This window comes from Peromyscus californicus, unplaced genomic scaffold (genome assembly GCF_007827085.1).
Source record: "Peromyscus californicus insignis strain IS unplaced genomic scaffold, ASM782708v3 Scaffold_5__1_contigs__length_169319896, whole genome shotgun sequence".
Classification (NCBI taxonomy): Eukaryota; Metazoa; Chordata; class Mammalia; order Rodentia; family Cricetidae; genus Peromyscus; species Peromyscus californicus.
This window is the reverse complement of record NW_026294573.1, coordinates 10,999,628-11,023,007: the sequence shown is the minus strand read 5'-3', so window position 1 is coordinate 11,023,007 and position 23,380 is coordinate 10,999,628. Positions and strand designations below refer to the sequence as shown.

The 23,380-nt window shown below is 47.7% G+C and overlaps 1 protein-coding gene across 3 annotated transcripts in view; it reads right to left on the bottom strand.

Annotated features, from left to right (window-relative positions):
• The window catches only part of Kazn (kazrin, periplakin interacting protein), a 1,033,047-nt gene extending 1,012,994 nt beyond the window's left edge, over positions 1 to 20,053 (bottom strand). The window contains exon 1 of one of the 3 annotated variants that reach the window (XM_052715218.1): positions 19,813 to 20,053. In XM_052715218.1, coding sequence (XP_052571178.1) covers positions 19,813 to 19,903 — 91 coding nt within the window. In that variant the 5' untranslated portion in view covers positions 19,904 to 20,053. The remainder of the gene's footprint in view (positions 1 to 19,812) is intronic. The other 2 variants (XM_052715217.1, XM_052715220.1) reach the window with 2 other exon arrangements.
• Between the last annotated feature and the right edge of the window lie 3,327 nt (positions 20,054 to 23,380).

Genomic DNA, 23,380 nt, shown 5'->3' with positions numbered 1-23,380 from the left:
ATCTGGCAACTCCTTCAAATTTTGCTCAGTTGTAAACCCTGGTGCATGACTTCTCAAGCCCTAGGCAGGGGTAGGGTGGGATGAGGGGTGGGTATTGTTGAAACTTGGAGTTCAGGGCCTCATCCCTGGAATTTCTGATTTAACAGGTTTCAGGGCACACCTCCAAAATATGCATCTCTAGCAAGCTCCTTGAGGATTGCTGGTTTGAGACCTATTTGAAAACCACTGTAGTTCAATAATTCTCTAGCCACCTGAAGTAGGAGCCACTCAAGGTTCTGTGTGTGTGAGTGTGTGTGTGTGTGTGTTTGTGCACACGCGCGCATGCAGATGCACGTGCAGCTGTGTACACATGTGTTTGCAGTCTGTGGAGGCTGGGGATCAATGTCTGGCATCTCCTGCAGTCACTCTCCACCTTATCTTTTAAGAAAGGATCTCTCTGTGAACCTTCAGCTCGCTGATTCTGCTAGGCTGGCTGCCTAGTGAGTGCTAGTGATCTGCCAGTCTCTCTCTCTCCCTCTCCAGAACTAGGATCAAAGACACAAGCACCTCATGTGTCTTTTGAAAGAGTTATTTATTTTTATGTGTATGGATGTTTTGCCTACATGTGTGTAAGTGCATTTGTGTGTATGCCTGGTGCCCTCAGAGGCCAAAAGAGGGTATCAGATCTCATGCCACTGGAGTTATAATGGTTGGGAGCTGCTGTGTGGGTGCTAGGAACTGAACCCAGATCTTCTGCAAGAGCATCAAGGGCTCTTAATGACTGAGCCACCTCTCCAGCCCTGGGAAGCTCTTGCTCAGTAAGCCTGCAGTGAGACTCAGGCTTCATAATTTCAAGAGTGAAGCTGAAAGTTTGCACATTAAACAAACATCTGAAGCCATTACAAAACACTGAGTCAAAAGACTGTTCTAGGAAGAATTGCTCCCACCAAGGTCCCTTGTGTGGCAAAGTGGACTTGAATTGAAAATGCTTCTAAGTGCCAGCTAACAGCAGAGCTGAGAGTGGATCTCAGCCATGGGTAGCTGGGATCTTCCCTGTGGCCCATAGAAAACCAGAGCTGTGAGTCTGCTTTAACTTGCCAAGCCAAGTGGGATAGTACATGCCTGTATCCCAGCATGCAGAGGGTGGAAGCAGAAGGATCAGAAGTTCAAGGTTATCCCTAGCCATATAGAGCTTTAGACTATCCTAAACTATATGAGACACTGTCTTCAAAAGGAAGAAGTAAAAAAGAACTCTAAAATAAAGCCCAACCTCCTCCTGGTTTCTCCATGATGCATGCCAGCAGGTGAGTCCTGCATGAAATACAGAATTTTCATTAAACAACCTTTCATTTAATGGCTATGGGAATTCAGCCAACTCATCCAGTTTTATCCTTGGATGTATGTTTGGAATGTCAGTCTTCCCTCTGCCTTAGATAAGAGGTGGCCCTGGAGTGTTAGCATAAGCCCTCCCTCAGTTTCAGCTTCTACCTCTGGACCTGGAGCCCGAGGTGCTTGGCTCTGGCTCCAGCAGTCATCAACCTGGATGAACTAAATGGCACCTGGTTATCACAGCAAGCAACCAGCAGTTCTGTGCGGCTGTTGATTCAGACTGTGCTCACATACAAATCAGCCCCTGGACAGCTCGGCAGCTGTCACAGCTTCTCCACGAAACTATCAGTGAGTGAAAGACAGTCAGCATGTTACTCCTTAGGTCTGGAGAAAGAGCAGGACTCTCTTCTGCCCTGAGAGAACTGAAGATCATGGTCACCAGAGTAGGACTGGATATGTGTGCGAGGATAGGACACAGCAAGGAGAGGCTGAGGGTCCCACTCAGATGTTGCCCGTGGCTGGGGAAAGCTGGTCTTTGGACCGCTCCAAGTGCATACTTCTCAGACACAACTCATGCATTTCTCTGTAACCCCCTGAGCTCCTAGCTCATGAAATAGCCTCTTTGACATAAAATAACACAGTTCAGAGAGATTTAAAGCAGTAACAATTAGAAGAAAAAAGTCATACAGTCAGCAAAGGGTGGTGCTGTAGCTTGCACTCCAGTCTGCCCCCAAACCCACCCCTTTGTCTTTCTCTGTGCTTTGTCACCTTGAAGGGCTTGGGGTTCAAAACTAACCCCAACTCCTGGCACTTGACTGTTTTATCAGACACTTCCTTCCCTCTGCACAGAACTGCTGCAGGTCTCTCACAGATTTTAACTTATAGACATAAGGGCATTGTAGACCCTATTAGGTGATGGGATAGATGTACGCAAAACTCCTGTCTCTGGTCTTCTAGGAGGCATGCACAGTAGAAGGAAAGTCTCAGAGTGGGAAACTTAGTATAGACGAGAGATCAGTGGCACCCTACCTGGCAGCATCAGAAAACAGGAGCCTCGCTCCTTCCCAGTCATGCCCAATGGCCTATAATCCCTATCTATCACCTCTTAGTATGGAAAAAGCCTTAGAAATTGTGGGGATTAAACCCTGTTTAAAGTGTACCCCTCCAGTCAGCCTCTTGGTCACAGAGATAGCTGAAGACCACTATCTGGGCTTAATGGTGGCTCTCTGTGCCTCAATCTTGGCAGCAGGTTCACAAAGCCAGCCCAGAATCCAAGGTATTGGGGCTGCCTCTGGGCTCCCTCCTGCATCCCAATCCCAGCATGGATTTTAACCCAGATCTCCTCCTCTCCTAAATGCTTTACAGCCCCACTGCTTACAGCCCAGGCCTTGAGTATCAGCCAAGAAAGATGATATTATCCTAGATGAGGCCAAGCACCAAATATTGAGCTGCAGAATCTCTGAAACAGAACTGTTGAAAGTGACAAAGCAGGATCCAAAGGGGTTGGGGAAGCAGATCTAAAGTCCCCTCATTTATCACTCCTCCGCCCTCCAGCACTAGATTCCAGCTCTCTTCTCCACCTGGGAAGGAGAAAGTTCTATGCTCCCTAACCCTACCCTCCTGTACTCATCATCCCAGGGTCACTGTCTCCTAACTGAAAGACCCCCACCAAAGGCCCAGACACAGTTCCAAAGGTCCAGACACAGTTCCCCCAGAAACCCAAATGAGCTGAGGGAAGAAATACTTAAAAAAAAAAACTGAGTCAGTTCCCCCTTCCTGGAGTGGGTGAAGTCAGGTGTTTTCAAAAGAACAAAGTCAGGATGTCTGGTGGTGACTGATCAACCACGAGATGCCCCTCTCCGGAGATAACATGACCAGACCCCGGAGATGGGTTGTAAAACTCCTGACAGGGCAAACAGATAAGCTAGAATAAGACAAAGTCCAGGCCCAGGAAAAACTGGACCAATCAAGGATGGACCCGCACTAACCCCCTCCCCTCTAAGGAATTTTGTGGGTTTTGCCTATAAAAACTAACTTCCCCAAGAAAGAGGAATTCTCCTTCCTGCCTCGCTGCGTCGGGTGTGGTGGACAAGGATTCCCTGCTAGCTTGAACTACACACGTGCGCTGAATTAAACCTTGCTATTGCATTCTGGACATCTTCGGTCTCCAGTGATATCTTTGGGGGTCCTAATCTGAGCAAAACATTAACTAAAATTACCTCTGATGTCATTGCACTACCTTCTTGCAGACACACTGAAAGTGGACTGTAACTATCTATTTCTTATGCTTGCAAGCACAGGGACCCAAGTCCAATCCCCAGAACCCACATTTAACAAATGAAATGGTATAATGGCAACACAGGTGAGGCAGAGGCAGGGAGATCCCATGGGGCTTCACTGGCCAGCCCATCAGCCCACTTGGTGAACTCCAGGCAGCAAGAGACTTTGTCTCAAAAGCAAGGTAGATGGTGCCTGAGGAAAAAGTCATGTTGTCATCTGGCTTCTGCATATATGTATGCATACACATGCATACCTGCACACACATGAACACATTCATAAACACACATTCATAAAGAGTCAGTTCAAATAATGCCTCAGCCAATCCCATAGCTCAAGACTAGGTACTAGAGCTATGAGGATCTAGGATCAGGATCTAGGATCAAGAGCGTCTGCATCCACAGAGACTGCTCGGTCTGCCTCCAGCATCCAGGGTCCAGGAACCAAGAGAGAGCGGCACATCTGGATCTCGGGTCTTCAGGGCCCTCTCTCGGCCCCGCCTTGTAGCCATGACAGTTACCGAAGCCTCAGTGGGGGTTGGAACTTCCAGATCAAAGCTGGAATGGCTACCCACTACAGAGAAGTTCATGACCCTTGAAGTGAACCACAGTTCTTCTAATTTGTGTGTGTGCATTTGAGAATGTGAGTGCACATATGCGCGCGCGCGTGTGTGTGTGTGTCCATATGTGTGCTTATTGTTGAGGCCAAAGGTCAATGTTCTGTCTTTCTCATTCACTCTCCACATTATTTCTTGAAACAGGGTCTTAGTTTGCCTTCTATTTCCATGACAAAACACCATGACCAAAGGCAAGTTGGGAAGAAAGGGTTTATTTCCTCTTACACATCCATGTCACAGTTCATCGTCAAAGAAAGTCAGGGCAGGACCTCAAGGCAGGAATCTGAAGGTGGAACTCAAGCAAAAACCATGCAGGAATGCTACTTACTGGCTTACTACCCATGGCTTGCTCAGCCTGCTTTCTTTACACCTCAGGACCATCTGCCCAGGAAAGGCACCACCCACAGTGAGCTGGGCCCTCCCATATCAACAATCAAGAAAATGCCTCACAGGTTTGCCTATAGGCCAATCTGATTGGGGGGGGGGCATTTTCTCAGTTGAGGTTCCCTCTTTCCAAATGACCCTAGCTCATATCCAATTGGCAAAAACTGACCAGCACATAGAAATCTGGATCTCACTGATTGGGCCAGGCTGACTGGCTAGTGAGCCCCAGGGATCCTCCTGTCTCTGTCTCACACTGGGGTTACAGACATGTGCCTACTATGTCCAGCTTTTAACATGGGTGCCTGGGATCCAGACTCAGGTCCTCATGCCTGCATGACAAACATTTTAGCAACTGAGCCATTTCCCCAATTCCCCATTCCAAAAGGCCAGCTGGGAGGAACAGCTCTTCTTACACTGCATGGGGCTCATTTATCAGGGACACTTCACTGAGCAAAACTCTGAAGGCCCCTGGCCGCCTTCTGGCCCCAACATGGCTCCACAATTCTATTCCCAAATGCCAGTGGCTACAAAGGAACTTTTGTTTGAATTGGGGACAACCAGGGTGGTACCACCTGACAAAGTGGATTTCTAATGACTGCTTAGCACTCAAGGGACTGAACTGTGGTAGCTGGAGCCTCCTTGGCTGGAAGCATCGAGGCCAAAGCAGTTTCAGCTGCCTCAGCCAGCTTTGTGCAGGGGAGCTTGCGGTTCCTAAAACCCCCCTAAATGTCTCATGACCTTGCTCATCAGCCTAAGAGGAAAGAGGCTGGTCCTTCATGCTAGAGCAGGTAAGAGAGTCTTTGTCTGCTACAAGAACACATGTTCATGCCATCAGCTTTCTGAATAACCCCAGTTACTGGCCTCCTGGAAATAAACTGTGTCTCTGGCATGAAACAAAGTCCAAGAACTCTGTAATAGGAAGAAAAATTGACCGGTTGATAAATCCTGGTTGGAGTTTTCTTTAAATTGTTGAATTTCTGCAGGTCAGCTAGATGCAAAGGCTGTCTCTGCCTGCTTATATCCTTCCCTTAGCTGACCCACATTTTGTGTGTGTGTGTGTGTGTGTGTGTGTGTGTGTGTGTGTGTGTGTGTGTGTACATGTGTACACACATGTGGAGGCTAGAGGCCCCCAGATATCATTCCTCAGACACCATCTCTCTTGTTTCCTGAGACCTGGTCTCTTCTCCCCCTGCCATGAGCTCATTAATTTAGCTAAGCTGTCTAGCTAGTGAGCCCCAGGGATCCACCTGTCTCCATCTCCTCAGTGTGTATCCCTGTATCCATCCAGCTCCTCATGCCCCCAGCCTGACCCAGATTACTAACTCGCATCTGGCCTGGCTTTCTCCAGACCCCCATGATTCATACAGGGCATTAGCTCTCATTCGGGAAGAGCACGTCTCATTCTTCTCATGAGTCTTATAGCTTCACTTGGTCTGGCCACAAGAGTCATCATCCAAGTTCAGGGGGGGGGCATGGGGAGTCCAGGTTGGAGAAGCTGTCCCAAGCCATCAGAGATTATTATCTTTATTGTGTCTTTCTGGGTAAGGGGGATGGAATGATGTCATTCTAAGGCAATCCATACACACAGATACACACTTCTCAGAAGACCTTATACTGAGCCCTGCCATTCCTCTGGTCATCATTGGGCTGAGAGCACCAGGGAGTGGTCTTCTCTGTCATTCCTGGCCCGTTTAATGCCTCAGGGAATTTAGGTCCTAGAATCTACTCTACCCAGCTACTGTTTATCTCTTAGGGGCTATTCACCTCTTAGGGGCTGCTCATCTTCACAGGGGGAGACATTAGCCCATCAATCAATCACCAGGACTAGTGTATGAAACACAAAGTGTGCTTCCAGCTGCCAAGAAACTTTGGACATGTGTTGGGTGATAAGGGACCCTAGAAATACCTTTGGCTATTAAAAAAATCATAGTTAAGGTTTAGCCACTAGCAGAAGGTGGCGACATGTCAAGAGAGACAGGATGAATATTGCACATATAAGCTATGTCTTCCCTCTGACTTTCTGCTGAGTTCACACAGCCAAAAGCTGCCATCATCACTCCAAGGCACTACCCAAGGACACTGGTGTTTTGCTTTGCAATGACTGGTCAATCTCTGTTCCCCCAAAGAACCACAAGACACATGACACAGCCTCTGACTCAGTTTACCTGACTCCCCCTAGGAAGGAAGCTTTGGACCAGGACAGAATGTCCCCAGTCTACTCAGCTCTCAGCAGGAGTCAGCTCCAAGCTTGGTCCTACTCTGATCTGGACACTGTTCACTGGCACACAGCAAGTGCTTGAGAAACTCCCAGGTGGACATCTTGTGCAGTGTCTGGAGCAAAAGGGACAGACAGGTTCAAGGTCTGTCATGAGCAGTCACGTGGAGTTGCCATTGGTGAAATGGGGGAAAAAAGCCAGGATCAGCCACACTCAAGGGCCAAGAGAAACAAATGGGAGTGAACACAGGCAAACAGAAAAGTGAGATGAAGGAGCCAGAGGAGCGTGGGCCAGTCCTGTGGTACCACACAGCAGGTCTTACTAACTTAAGCAAAGCCTAGCTTTTCTGTCCCATGGGGATGAAGAAGAGTCACTTCCTGATACCAGACGGCACCTACATGTCAGCATCCTCAGCCTCTGGCCCTCGGGAAGCAGTCATATTCAAGAGGTGAACATTTTCCCTCCAGCCTAGAGATCTTTTGGAATATCTCATTTTCAGAGAACAAATATGATGGAACGATGTGGAGAAGAAATAAGCCCACATGATATTTAGAAATACAGTGGGCATCCTTGTACACATAACAATGAGTTCTCATAGTAAAATCTCCTGAGGCTAAATTGTGCCCCAGATCCAGTTCCTTGACATTTACCTGTTACCTTACCTGGTAAAGGGTCTCTATTGGTGGGACTGGGTTAAAGGTCTAGTTATAGGAAGATTTTCAGTGATCTTCAGGCACTACGTGCCATCAGCCTTCATAAGGCAGAGACAGAGAGAATACATACAGAACAAGAGAAGGAGCCATGTAACCATAGATGCAGAGACGGGAGTGCTGTGGACACACGCTAAAGAGTGCAAGCAGTCTCTAGAAACCAGAAGAGACAAGGAGCAGATTCTCCTCAACGAGGAAGGAGGGCCTGCTGATACCTCCATTTCAGACTTCCAGCTTTTCATTCTAAAATGCAAGAGAGTAAAAGTCTATTGCTGCGAGCCAGCAGGGCTGCGAAAGTTGTTTACAGTGGCCGAGGAAATGAATAAATCAGAGAATTAAGTAATGAAATATGGACTTGAAAGTCAGAGTCACAGCTTAGGTGAACAGGCTGATACTCCATTCAGAGGCCTTGCTGGCCTTGTTAAATGACATTTGAGGCTTACTTTGCTGGGGTAAAGAAGTCAAAACCACAACTACACACATACACACACACACACACACACACAGACACACACACACACACGCATGCACACGCACACTCACATGGACACACAGCTTCACCTTCAAAAACATAGAAGACTTGGTGTACAAGCAAAAACTATGAGGAAACTTGGGAGCTGGAGAGACGGCTCTTACAGAGGATGTGAGTTCAATTACCAGCACCCACATCAAGCACTCACAACTGCCTGTTAACACCAGCTCCAGGAGATCTGAGGCCCTCTTTTGGCCTCCCCAGGGAACTGCACTCACACACATGTGTACATGGGTGCATGTGCACACACACACACACAGATACACACACACATATGCATGCATGCACACATACATATACACACACAATTAAAAAATAAAAGCAAATCTATTTTTAAATATGAGGAAACTTGTCTGTCTGGAGTACTACATTGAGAGGGGGGAGTGCTAGAAGCAGAATGTTCTTAAATTAGTCATTACCTTGCTTTTCCCTCCAAAATGTTAGGTTCAAATTTACAGTACTGGGAATTTGAGGAAATCCTCAGCCCAGAAATTAACATTCATTATGATAATAGTATCTCAAGGTAAAGTATATCAAATAATATCAAAACACTATCAAATAGTATATCAAGGTAAAGCCCCAAAACACAAATGCAAAATTTAAACATACAAAACACACAAAGGACCATCCTGAGCATGAGTCAAAGGCAACAAGAATTGTCCCCAAGAGCTCCAGACATGGAGCATGAAATTCCTTCACCAGATAGATGATTCAAATCAATGGTTCTCAACCTGTGGGCCTCAATCCCTTTAGGGGTCACCTAAGACCATTAGAAAATACAGATATTTACATTACAATTCATAACAATAGCAAAATTACAGTTATGAAGTAGCAACAAAAATAATTTTATGGCTGGGGGTCACCACAACATGAGGAACTGTACTAAAGGGCTGCAGCATTAGGAAGGTTGAGAACCTCTGGATTAAATGGCCAAACAAATTAAAGATAAAATCAAGAACAAGAGAGACAAGAGATTACCATAAAATATAAAAGAATATCTGGGAGATTTGAAAGCTACTCACACATAACCTCTTGAGGTTGAGAACAAGACATTTAAATAAAAATCTGATTGTCTGAAGTTGGCTGAAGATTATACACAGGCAGACAGAAAATTAATGAACCAGAAGATTGCTTTTAAGTTGTTTTATAGAGACAGGGATGGGAAATATGATCGAGTTCAGACTGAAAACTGCTGTGCAGATGAGGAATGTATAAAAAGAATGGAAAGAATGGAGGGAAATCCCTGTCCAAATAAACCACTGAAGCTGGGGTTGGCACACACTGTAACCCAGCCCTTGAGAGGCTGAGACAGGAGGATCCTGAGTTCGATGCCAGACTCAGCTGCATAGTGAGACCTTATTGAAAGAGAAGGAGAACAGAGGGAAAGGATGAGAAGGAGCAGGGAGAGAAGAGAGGGGTGGGAAAGGGATGGAACGAAAGAAAAGAGAAGGGAGGGAAGGAAGGGGAGAGGAGGGGAGGGAGGGAAAGGAAGAGGAGGGGAGGGAGGAAGGAGAAGGGAGAGGAGGCTGCACATTCTTCAGAACTGAGGCATAAATCCTCAGAGCTGAGCATCATATGCCCTAAATAGAATAAATAAAATTAGATCCACTCTGAGACGTGTTATAGTAAAACTACAGAGCCCTGCGGGACAAATAGTTTAAAGGCATGCGCTTGGAAACGGCAGGTTACCTATAGAGAAATGACTCCAAGGTCACCATGGCCAGCAGCGACAACAGAAAGCGGAAGATGGAAGCATGTCATGCCTACAATGTCGAGAGAAAATAACTCAACTTAGAAGTTAGAGTCCAGTTATTCTTGTTCAATGACTGTGACCAAAATTAAACCAAAACGGTCGACAGTCCAGCTGTGAGTCTATCCCAAGGCCACTCCTGGCCTCCATCAGACCTGGCTCCAACCATCTGTGATGGTGTCAGCACTGGCTGGCCTGACCTCTAAACCCAGTTCTTCAATGTTGAATGTTCTCCCACAGACAGAAGGGGTGTCTCCTAGTGGAGACAGGGAGAAGGTTCTGGTCCTGATCACCTCCGATCCTAATAGTCTCCTTCACTTCTCACTGTTCTGGTCTTTCATCAGTACCTTTTCTCCATGCTCATAAGGACGTGACCCAACCTCTAGAATCCCAGGGCACCTGCCAGCCCTGACTCCTTGCCTGCCTCCATCCACTCCTCGGACTGGTCACATTCCCCATGCTTCTACCAAGGCAAATGCTTCACAAAATGCATGGATCTAGCTGAAGACCTACTTCTGTCTCCTTGGTAGGTTTCAGGCTCTACCGCAGACATCAAAGAGATACCCCATATATTTCGTCTGACCCAAACCCAGGAACTCTCCCTACTGTCTGGAGTCCTGTGGTTTCCAAGGCTTCTGACAGGGCTAAGGTCACTCAGACTCCCAGGGACCCAGTATAGACATTCCTTCTGAGATTCACTTCTCACTCTGCATTCAAGATCAGGATTTCTGACTTTTCCTGGCCCCGAGGAGCACTTCCTCCCACAAAGCCACCTGAAACTCTTTAATTCTCTCCTAAGACGTGGCTGTCTGCCCTGGACCATGTCACTTCTGTTGTCCCTTAGACCAGCAGAGGTAGGTGGCCGCAGCCTTCCCCCTGCTGTTCTTTACTCTTGTCCTCAAGCCTGTCCTCTCTCCAAGCATCATGCTGTGTCCTTACTGTGGGCTGCTGATAATGACTTCAGAAGACCAAAGGCAAGAACTCAAGGTCCCAGGACTCCCAGACTGCATATGGATCCCTTCTTGGTGGCCCAGCAGCCATCTTGGCTTTGGCTTGGTTCTCATATGGGAGCCCATTGGAGTGATCTTCTCTTTGGTGACTCAGGCCCAGGCTCCTTTCTGGGCACATGGCACTGCTTCACATGGGTTAAAAGGAAGACTGTGCACAGGCCCTGGGGAAGACAGTGATACCAAAGTGGGAGAAAACGTGTCCCTTTCCAGACAGAGCCTAGGCACTGTGTCTGCGTTGTCTAGCTCCTGCCTTACATGCTCAGGAAGATGGATGGGAGTTGAATGGATTCAAAAGAAAGACATAGTCACAGACTGCATTAAAACCTGGGGTGGGCAACTCACCAGGTCTGAATGTCTGTGCTGTGAGAGGTGGGGAAGAGAGGGGGTAGAAGGAACCCCAGTGCCCCCTTGGACAGTATTTTCACAGTGGTTACAGCATCTCTGACAATCTCCCCTACCTTAAACACTGACGTCTTCAAGCCTCTACTAACCCTTACTGATTGGTGGGTTGCCCCTGGCCACAGGGAAGCCCTCCTCACTTCCTTTTTGCCCATGAAGTCCCACAGTGGGCTGAGCTTCACTCCAAAACCAGCCACATCTCTAGGCACATGGTGAGAGGATGTGTTTCCTTCTAGTCTGTGAAACCTGCAGCCACTCTTGCTTCCTTTGGGAAGAGCTTTGGGGAGTTTGTCTGGCTGAGAGCTTTGCCCATACTAAAGTGGTTGTCTGGGTGAAGTCTGGAAACACAGGAGAAGCAAAGCAAACCTAATTTAGGAGATACATCACACAACTGACCACACAGGCCCATTAAAACCACCCCTGTGAAAGTGATCAGCTAATTCTGTCCAAAAAAGAGATCAATGGGGAAGCCACCCTTACTGGAAAAGAAAAGGCACCTTCTGGACCCTACTCCTCAGGGGACTTCCAGCATTAAGGAGGTTAACCCCAAGAAGAAACTAGTTGTCACTTAACCATTTTTTCAAAGATAAAAAACCAAGGGTGGTGTTGGATGCCTGACTCTCCCCAACATGTGCATTTTTCTTATTTTTCTGCAATACCCATCACTACTTGGCCAAACCTAGACCTTTCCCCTTGCCCTGGAGTGTTGCCATCAAGAAAAAAGAATAGGCTCAGCCTGGTGGCACATGCCTGTAATCCAGACACATGGGAAGTGGAAAGAGGAGGATCAAGAGTTCAAGGCCACCATCAGACACATAGAGTTTGAAGTCAGGCTGGGTTATATAAGGTCCTGTCTCAAAACAAAACAAAACAAAACAAAAGAGGAGTGGGGATATAACACAGTTAATACAGTGTTTGACACACAAACACAAGGAACTGAGTTGAATCTCCATAACCAATATAAAAATCCCACACACAGTGCTGTATGCTTTTAATCTTAGTGTTGGGAGGTACAGATAGGTGGATCCCTGGGGTTCACTGACAGTCTGGCCTACTGTACGATCTGTGATCTGTAGATTATCTATGATCTACAGACGATCTATGATCTACAGATCAACGAGAGTCTCTGTCTCAAAAATCAAGGCAGATGGGACCTGAAGAACAAGGTACACATGTACACACACACACACACACACACACACACACAACTTCCACAAGAACATGAATGCACACATAAGAGCAGAGATCAGCTCTGTGGCTACCTGGGGACCTGTGTGTTAAAGGCCTGGGTAAGAACTTTCCATTCACAGCAGCACCCAGCTGTCCATTCAGCACCAGCAAAATCTCAAGTCAAAAACTGGGACATTTTGGAGCCTCAAGATGATTGGTTTGTTTCTCTCCCCCTGCCATGCCTTTTTCAGGTGCCTATGATAAAGAAGAGAACACTGAGGGCTCAGTCAAGTCTATTTGTCACTATCTTTTTTGGGGGGTGGGGGGATTCAAGACAGGGTTTCTCTGAGGAACAGTCCTAGCTGTCCTGGAACTCACTCTGTAGACCAGGCTGGCCCCGAACTCACAGAGATCGGCCTGCCTTTGACTCCCAAGTGCTGGGATTAAAGGTGTGTGCCACTACCACACCTGGCAATTTATCACTATCTTGCACCCTTCAGCCACAGCAGCACAGGACGCTGAGAAGCTGGAGGACACAGATGCTCCCAAGGACAAAAGTGAGCCAGCAGCCAGGAGTCCATCCCCCACACACAGTGTGGAACAAGAGCAAAAGACAAACCGGTGCTGACATTAGAAACAGCCTCACCCCATGGAATCCACTTATTGGAGCCAAAGGCTTCCTAGAGATCTCAGAGGTACAGGACTTAGAGTCCAACCATCTAGAACTCTAAGTCTTTCCTTTGGTGACAGATGCACCCAGATTGAGGGAAGGCATGGCTGCTAGATAGGCTGGAATCTTGGTTACAGGCCTAATGACCCTCCCCAGCCGCACCTTCTATGAGGAAACGTTACTAGTCCTAATCTGGCCAGAGTTGAAAGTAAATCACCTCTTCTCTGATTTCCAAATGGCTGTGTCCCTATCACAACCAGAGGACAGCATTCCACAACAGTGCCAGCAGCTTACCACGGTAAATCTTGGTCTGGAATGACAATCACAGGGTTTCCCACCAGAAAAATAGCCAGTCAGGAAGCTGGACCATGACATCCCAATTTGAGGTTGTCCTGACTAGACTTTTGTCAACTTAAGAAGAGGAACTCTCAACTGAGAAAATGCCTCCACCAGATTGGCCTGTAGACAAGTCTGTCCAGCATTTTCTTGATATTTGATTGTTGTGAGACAGCCCAGTCCACTATGGGCAGTGTCACCCCCTAGGTAGGTGGTCCTAGATGTTTTAAGAAAGCTAATTGGACAAAGCAGGAGGAACAAGCCAGTAAGCAACATTTTTCCATGGCTTCTACTTCAGTTTCTACCTCCAGGTTCCTGCCCTGAGTCCCTTCATTAATGGACTGTGCTGTATGAGCTTAAAAAAAGAAAAGCCTCTCCACCCTAAGTTGCTTTTGGTCACGGTGTTTTATCCCAGTGATAGAAACCCTAACTAAGACAGGGGTCTACAAGGAAACCTTAATCCATGCTGTCATTTCTGCAGATGGAGGGATAGGAGAGGTGTTCTCTGTTTGGGGCATCTTCATCCATTTGGCTTTTGCAAAAGTACTCAGCGTGTTCCACTCATAGCAGAGACCCTAAATGTTGCTTCCCTAACGCCTCAACTGTAAAGCTGGAGACTGCCTCCTGATGCATGTAACTTCTTACTCAAAAGGATCTCTGTATTGTTCTAAAGACAGGGGAAAGGGGAAAGGGTCAGCCTTCAGAAAAAAAAAAAAAAACATGATAACACAGTCTAATGATGACCAGACCCTGGCCAGGTACCAGCCAGATGGGCAGTCATGGCCTGTACATTGTAGTGTCTATGTGGTGTGGGGTAGGGGATGAGGAGTCTTTATCTGACTGTGCTCATAAGGAACCTTGCAGTGGCTTCTGAGCTGCAACAGGAACCCTGCAGAGCAGCAGCAGTAGCTCAAGTGTCACCTCCCTGTCCTCTCCTCTCATCTCCCTTCCCCCTTGAGCCAGGCCTGGGTTCCTGCAACATCAGCAGAGCACAGTGGACAGGGTGACTTCGGTCTAGCTGGTCAAGCTCTATAAACCCATGGAAATGCTTTCTGCCCCAAACACACACTGCAGATTAACTCAGGTAACATGGAGACAGCTTCCCAAGTCAGCTTCTGGGACAGGAAACCAAGCCCCCCTGCAATCTGTGGCCACCACACAATGAATGCTATGCCAAAGGTGAATCAAGAGTCTCCCACCAGACACAGACCCACACATCAAGCTGGAGATGTGCCTGTCACACATTTCACAGGCTCTGAAGAGGACAAAAGGAATTACTGGGCTGGGGAGATGGCTCAGACAGCAAAGTGCTTGCATTATAAGCACAGGGCTGATTTTGATCCCCAGAACTCCCATTTTAAAAGCCAGGTGTCATGGCATGTGCATATAACACCAACACTAAGTAGGCAATTATAGTCATATTCATGGGGCTCACCGGCCAGGCAGCATAGCCTACCTGGTGGCTTCTAGGCCAATGAGAGACCTTGTCTCAAAAATAAGATGGTTGGTCCCTGAGAAATGACAGTTGAGGTTGGCTTCTGGACCTCTGGCTCCTACATGCATGTGTATACATGTCCACACACACACACAAACAGAGAGGGAGAGAGGGGGGGGGGGAGAGGGAGAGAGAGAGAGAGAGAGAGAGAGAGAGAGAGAGAGAGAGAGAGAGAGAGAGAGAGAGAAGGTCAAGAGCCCTCAGTGAAAACACCCAGACATTGAGTTAGAAGCATGTGTGGTCACATACTCTGCAGACCAGACAAGAGGCAAATTGCTCAGCCACACCAAAGAACACACTTGCTGGAGCCTCTGCTGTCTGTCCCATCAGACTTCCCCAGCATCCTTGGTACAACGTTAAAGCAGAGTGATGCTGCATGGTGTGATGACAGCCAAGAGCCAGTGGGAATGAGGCCTTCTGCTTCCACCTGGAGGAGAAGCAGGAAGAATGGAGCTTTGTCTACCACATTTGTCTAGACAAGCCAACCTCTCATCTGCTGTTTGAGGCTGTGACAGAGGAAACAGGAAAAGAAAACCACTGTGTTAGGAGTGTAATAATTGTAAAAAACAAACAAATAAACAAACAGCCTAGTACCTTTGTGGGCTAGGTATCAGGAGTGAGATGAAGGACCCTGGTGGAGGGCAAAGGTACACAACAGCATCAAAGCCACCGAAGGTCTCCTCTACATCTTTGACAAGACCTGACAGAGATTCAAAACTCTCTGCAGAAATGGTGGTTTGTTGCTTTTTGTTTGTATGGTGCTAGGGATGGAACCCTGGCCCTTGCACATGCTAGGCAAGCCTTCCACTATGAACCACATCTCTAGCCCTTCATGTGGCCATTTTGAGTATATGATCTAGAATGATGCTAACAGAAATGTAATCCAAACTCATCCACATCCAAACCTTAACTATTGACTAGGAAATAGGCTGTGAAGATGGTAGTTTAGCTCATGTGCGCCGGGCCTGGGCACAAATCTATTTTCATTATGGCCTCCACATCCATATGAATGCTTCCTAAACCAACAGTTGTAGCATGAATCTTAAAAGTTCTTATTAATAGAATCAAACCTGAGGCCAGTTATTGGGGTGAACTGGAAGATCAGAGAACTAGAACAAGCCACAGCTACCTCACCTCACCGGATCCTCAGCTTGTCTTGTTTCCTCAGACTGGAAGCCTCTGTGTCCTCATATCCAAATGGCTCTCAGCTGAACTGCTGCTCGAAAGCCTGAACGCTTAACCAGCCAAATGCCTCTAGTTTCTGGTCCTCATGCCTTATATATCTTTCTGCCTTCTACCACCACTCCCTGGGATTAAAGGCTCGCTTTCTAGGATTAAAGGTATGAGTCACCATGCCTGGCTATTTCCAATGTGGCCTTGAACTCACAGAGATCCAGAGGGATTTCTGTCTCTGGAATGTTAGGATTAAAGGCATGAGTGCCACCATTTTCTAGCCTCTGTATCTAGTGGCTATCTGTTCTCTGACCCCAGATAAATTTATTAGGGTGCACAATATTTTGGGGAATACAATACCACCACAAACAGTGTGGCATTGTGCAGGTGGCAGAGGATGTGAGGGAGTAAAGGTACCCTGTAGCATCAAAGGTTTCAGCAAGGAAGCATCAGTCAGAACCAAGCTCCCAGGCTTTGGTCAGGTCTATGCCGCTCTGCCACATCTGTTGCTCTAGGTCCAGTATCCTGGATAGTTTTTATGTCAACTTGACACAAGCTTGAGTCATCTGAGAAGAGGGAACTTCAACTGAGAGAATGCCTCCATAACATTGGACTGTGGGTAAGCCTATAGGGCATTTTCTTAGTGATTAATAAAGGAGGATCCAGCCCATTATGGGTGGGACCACCCCTGGCCTGGTGGTCCTCAGTTCTATAAGAAAGTAGGCTGAACAAGCCATGAGAAGCAAGCCAGTAAGCAGCACCCCTCCACAGCTTCTGTATCAGCTCCTTCCTCCAGGTTCCCACCCGGCTTGAGTTTGTGCCTTGGCTTCCCTCAATGGACTGTGATTAAGGATATGTAAGCCAAATAGGCCCTTTTCTTCCCAGGTTGCTTTTGGTCACAGTGTTTCATCACAGCGATAGTAACCCTAACTAAGACAGCAAGAGTCAGCAAAATGCTTTTCTATGAAGAACGCCAGACAGTATTTTCAAGACTGCATGGCCTTGGTCACAACTCTTCAACTTTACCACTGTAGCATAGAAGCACCATGGACAAAATGTATTTGAATGGGTATGCTGTGTGTGTCAATAAAACTTTATTTACAAAAGGAAGTAGTGGGCCTGATTTGGCCCCAGGAGTGCTGTTTGCCAGTGTCTGCTCTAGGGTTTTGGAGTTTATAAAGTTTATACAGTCAGCAACAACTAAACTGGGACTAAATGAAAAAGAGGTCTGTATCTTTCTACATACTAGCCAACCTCCACATAACTACTGCTGTTCACTGGGTCAGGGTTATATGGGTCTCACTTATGCCCAGTTTTACCTTTGCTGCCAGAAATCTATCCCTATCTCCAAAATACTTGATGTGTCCCCCCGCCCACACACACACACTGCATATCCTATTATACATCCTTACTGCTTCATGCCCAGATCCATCTACTTCCCTAAGCCTGACATGAGATACTGATGGATGTAAACAATGAACCAGTGTCACCATCAGGGACATGTCTTTTTGAGGTTAAAATCACAGACTTTAAGCATGGCTCCAAAGATTCCCTCTCCAAATGGTGTGAGTATGGAACCAGAAGGCCACCCTTGAGTGTTTCTTTTGCTTGTGAAAATTGGTTAGGGTTTTTTTTTCTTTAATTATGGAAAATAGTTTTCATAAAATAGAAGAAGGGTGGCCAGGGGAATGGCATAGTTGAGAAATCATAGTGTCTCGTTTCCTCAATATGATTTATGTTTACCTCCAGCCAGACCAGCACTCCCGAGCGAGGGCAATACCTCACCCTGTAGATACTGCAGATCTTGGCACCATGGATAGCACACAGGGAATGCCTTTAAAATACCTGGGGCTGACAGCTGCTGTTCCCTGGGGAACAGCCATGACTAACCCAGCTGCCAAGCTGCGAGTCTGCAAGTCACTGGAACATACATTGAAGATCTCTTTTATCTCACTAACCGACTACAAATGGCTGGCTGGAGACAAGTCAGGGTTTCTCTTATCCCTTCCACCTCCTAATTTAGTGAGCTTCTTTGACTACAGGCTAATGATTCCTCCTTGTGTTCTTTCAGGGAGAGAGTCCTCCCTAGAGAGGACTAGCCGTTGCTGTTATTCTATCTTGCAGTACTCTCTTGATATAAAGGAGGTGGGGAATTTGGGTGGTTTTTATTTCTTTCTTTCTTTTTTTTTTTTTGGTTTCACAAAGGAGACTGAGGATTTCATGGCCTGATTTAGGTCAGGGTGCTCGAGGTGGAGGGAGGAGAACGCCACAGGGGACCCAGGCACTTTAGAAATCCAATCTGCCTTACCCCAGCAACCTCAGAGAAGCAGGACAACTCAGCCCTCCTGGGTGGCAGTCACCTCTACAGACAGATGGAGAAGTGGGAGTTTCTCAGTGTCTGGATAAACCAGAATTCAGCTACAGGGCAGACAGGACTGTTTGGTGCTTCTGTTTTCTCCTGCTGAGCCCACTGTCCCCCACTCTGCAAAGCCAAGTGTCCACACAAACCTACACAAAGGGGTCTACCATGTATTAATTTATGTCACCTTCGCGGTGACCCCATGTAAAGGTACCTGGTGTCCCCCACTCTACAGATGAGGAGGCTGAGGCACAGAAATGCTAGGGTTCTTGTCTGAGGACAAGCAACTTACAACTTATAAAAGCAAAGCTGGGACTCAAGCCTAGGCAGTCTAGCTCTGAGCCCTCCCAGTCCACAAGTTGCCTCTCTGTGCATCCTGTCTTAGAAATGAGCAGGACTTTAACACCTCTCTCAAGCAGTGCTCCTGAGAGCACAGAGCCCTAGGTCTAGGCAGATCAGGAAGGCCTATGTCCAGTTGTTAGGTTTTGTACCTAGAATGATATATCCCAGGGATGGAGGAAGGGTCTGCCATCACAAGTCATGGGATCACCCATGAAAGTATCCATGTGACTCAGCCCTAGACTCCTAAGAGGGTGGTCTTCCCATTATCTTCCTGAGACTCAAGGTAAAACACACAATTAATTATACTTCAAACTCAGTCCTTTTCTCAGGAATGAACTCAAAAAATCAACAAATAAGAAGCAGAGAAACAAGCATATGAGTTCTGATGTAATACCTTAAGTATCATTTGTGGGCTCCCTCTTGGTGACCATTCACATGGAGCCATATACCCATACCTGACTTTAATCTGTGATCACATGCACATCTTAGCAAGACAGCTGGCATGGGTTATGACTTCAGTGATGCCAACTTTTACTTTCTTAAAACACCAGACAGACCGATGGGCAAAGGCTGCCAGAGAGATCCCCTAGGAGAGCCAAAGACCAGAGAAGATTTGATGTGGGCATCTAAGCTACTCCAACAGTGCCTCAAGGCATGGCTGCTGCAGCATTCAGGAACAGAGAGGCAAGGGACAGAAAGGCAACTAGTCCAGGACTAACAACTGTCCCCCAAAGGTGGGCACTCTCAGCATTCTACCTTACCCCTTACCCCCCACCCCCAGCGCGTATCGCACACATATTTCCTCTAACAGCTGGCCAGAGAAAACAAGCATACAAAGACAAACAGGGACCCTCACTCATCATACCCCAGTGGTAGCTTCAAGTCTCATAGTCAGACCTAAAAAGTTTATCATTTAAAGTGACAGATGTCAGCTATCACATCTCAGGTTAGTCCCGCTCAGAATAACATGGAGAAAGAGATCAGACAGACCCATGCACACACACACACTGACAGACAGACCTCCACTACCAGAAGACTGCTTCCCACTCTCTGGCCGCATCCTACCTGCTTCCATCAGCTGACATTGTTGGCCAAAGACACGGGAGAAGGTAACCCGGCCTGTGGGGGAACTGGATGCTGTCAGCACCGACTCCATGATGGTCGTAGGTCCTTGCTGTTGGTCTTGTGGCTGTGATGGGATACTTAGTGTCCCACCAGCAGACTTTATCACTATCCCAAGAACAGTAGTAGATTTGGGGCCACTTGTCCCCTTCAAAAAAAAAGTCCCCGCCTCCAAAGTTTACAAGACGTCTTGCCCTCAGCACTCTTTTGCCTCGAACCCTGATCAAGTGAGAAATGACACCCTGAAGGTTCTGCAAACCTAGGGAGCTGCAAGCCTTAGCTGTAGAGCCCAATCTAAAACGCCCCAACAGGAGTTACTTCCTCTGTCCAGGAAAAGAGCCTGGATGGGGACGAGCCTCTCCTGTGACTAGAGAAGAGACAATTGCTGCTCAGCTCTGGACCACACTGGCTAGAGAGGGCTCCAGCCCTGCTGCGTCCCAGCACCAGCTACAGGCAAAGCGCTGCCCAGGCTCCCTGGGGAGCTGGCCTCACAGGCGGCAGTCCTGGGCTCCTGGGTCCTGACTGGATCTCCGCGGCTCTAGGGGTCTTCTGGGTCCCAGGGACCGCTGCAGCCTGGGGAGACAGCGAAAGGCGTGCGTAACAGCTTGAGCGGAGGCTCTGCAGCTGGGGGGCCACCGTTGTCGCTGGCTCATCCTTCACTCCTCCAGATGCCTTTGCCTTCCAGTTCTCCGCAGCCTGGCCTGGCAGTGGGAATCCGGGGAATGACACATGCTGACAGAGCTCCTGCTGCGACCCACTGCAGCGGGTGTCCCTAGTCCGCTTTGCTACCCCCTTTTCGTGATGCAGAAGGGGCTGTTACTTGGAGAGCTCCTGGATGTGGAGGGAAGTGCTAACTCAGCCCAGCGGGCTCCAGGGCTGGAGTAACCTCTTCATGTCCACAGCCAAGGAAGCGCCAGACCTGGGACACCAGACTGCTGGCAATAGAATTCATAGATCCAGGAGAGAAAAGCTGAGAAATGTCATCCATTCCCAGTACCCTGGAGGGAGAGAGCGGAAGAGGGACTGCATCTCAGTCACCCTAAGTCACCCTGGGCTAGGAGCAGAATGTTTAGCCCCACTACTCCAACCAGAAGCACAGTTTGTCTGGAAAAGGGGCGGGGCGGGGGGCGGATACCTTCCTCAGGATCACAACCCCTGCCTGGGTGGGCACTGGGTCTTGAAGTCCGCCCCCGACCCCAGCTGAGGCCCAAACGCAGGGCCGCTCTACCACTGAGCTAAATCCCCAACCCCCAAAAAATGCTTTTAAAGACACTGCTCCACCTCACTCTAGCTCAGTCCTGGTGGTACTTGCTCTGGGGATTCAGCTCCAACACTGCTGGGACTGGCGCTGGCAATCACCTGGTTCTAGGCAGAGCCCGGAGCACCTGGAGCCAGAGAGAAGGCATCCAATCAGCCCCCTGCAGTCATCTAAGCACTACTGTTTGTATAGCCTCTTCAAGATTGAAGGTGAAGCTCCTTTAGGGACACACAGGCTCTCTGACAGGAAGGAGCCTTTCCCATGCCAGTCCTTGGTCAGCAAAGGTGACCTAGGTAGGTGCTCAGGGTCACCTAGGAGCCAGAGGAAGCCATGAAATAGCCCCAGAACTCAGATGTAGTCTGATTTCATGTTGGTGTCTGTTTTGTTGTTTGTTGGTTTGGTTTTTGAGACAGAGTCTCACTATGTAGACCAGGCTGGCCTCTGCCTCCTGAACACTAAGGTTAAAGGTGTGCACCAGCACCTACAGCTTGTCTTCAGGTGTCTTAAATGATGGAGCACCTCTTTTCCTGTCACAGACAAAGCTCTCTTTCACATCATGAAACCATAGGACACCTCTTTTCCTGTCACAGACAAAGCTCTCTTTCACATCATGAAATCACAGGACAACAGAGACCACTCTCTGTGACAGGGAGGGAGAGGGTTCCAGAGGAGCACAGACTGGAAACAGAGGAAGTCTTGACTTTTGGTAAGAGGGGGAAATGGACCACTTTCCAGGGACCAGGGTAACCATGGTGCTACCTAGTACTCAAAGTCATCAGGCTGTACACTGTCCTGTTGGATAAATAGAAGCACTGTGAACATTTAAACCAGGGTAAGCGGCATAGGCCAGTGTGCCTGGGTCTGCACAAGAACTTCCCTAGCTGCATACCTGGGCATGGGATTACACTACTCAAAGATATATACAAATTCTATTTCACTAAATGCTTTCAAGTACTGCAGAGTGTCTGGGCTGGTTTATATTGGACTAATCCTGTACATGGTACTAGTGTAACTAGTACTGATTACTACATGTGAAATTAATATTACCACACTCCCATGTCTTTGACAGTAATTGCTCTTGGCAAAAAAATAAATAAAAAAGAGAAAAAAAAAAACAGGAAGCTGGGAAATGCAACAAGTGTCTTCCATTTGAGTTCATTGTTTTGCTTTGCTCTTTGTTAATTACTAAAAAGACAGAGTACTTCCTGGAGAGCGTATTAGCCCCTCACTTTCCCTCTCAGGAAAGTTCCTGTTCAAGCTCTCGCCCATTCTTCTGGTCCTGCTCTGTCTCCCAGCTTTCTGACTGATTGACAAGAGCTCTTTGTGACGGCTACACATTAAACACTTGTTTACCCCCGGGCCTTGCCAGGGCCTCCTCGCTGTAGCTCATCAACCTGCAGTTTTTGCCCTGGTGTCTTTCTCTAACTAGAAACAAGCGTGGTCGGACTTACAGTCTGATCTGCTAATCTTGCCGAAGACATTCTTCCTAACATCTGGGTCACAAAGTCAGCCTCTTTTGCAGCTTTACCTCTCATGCTGTGATGGTTAATTTTAGTTATCACCTGGACACAATCTAGAAACACCGTGGGTGAGATCCTCACCGAGGGACTGTCTAGATTGGGCTGGCCTTGTGGGTATGTCCATGGGGAATTATCTTGAGTATATTAACTGAGGTGGGGAGACCCTGCCCACCGTGGGTGGCATCATTCCCTAGGCAGAAGAACCTGAACTGATTAGGAGTGCAGAAAGGGTGCCATCTAGATAACTCATTTGGTAAGGGCACTTGCCTCAAAGCCCAACGACCTGAGTTCAGTTCCTGGGAAGTACATGGCGGCAGGAGGATACCAAGTCCCACAAGTTGCCCTCTGATCGCATGCATGCCATGGCGTGTGCACATGCACACACACGGAAATAATAAATGGAAAAAGAAACTGAACAGACGAGTGGAGTGTGCGCATGAAAACATTGAGTCATTGCCCTCTGCACTTGACTGTGAATGTCACGTGACCAGTTGCTTCGATTTCTTGCCCCTTTGACTTGCTGACCATGATGAACTGTAACCTGGGACTGTGAGCTGAACCCTTTCCCCTCTACACTGCTTTTTCCAGGGCATTTTGTCACAGCAATAGGAAACAAAACTGAGACACATACAGAGTGTTTTTAGTCTATGAGGGGCCTACTTATAGATCTGGTATTAAGCAGTGGCAGGTTCTACCACCCCCAATATTCAAACCATCTTTTTCTCCTCTGCAA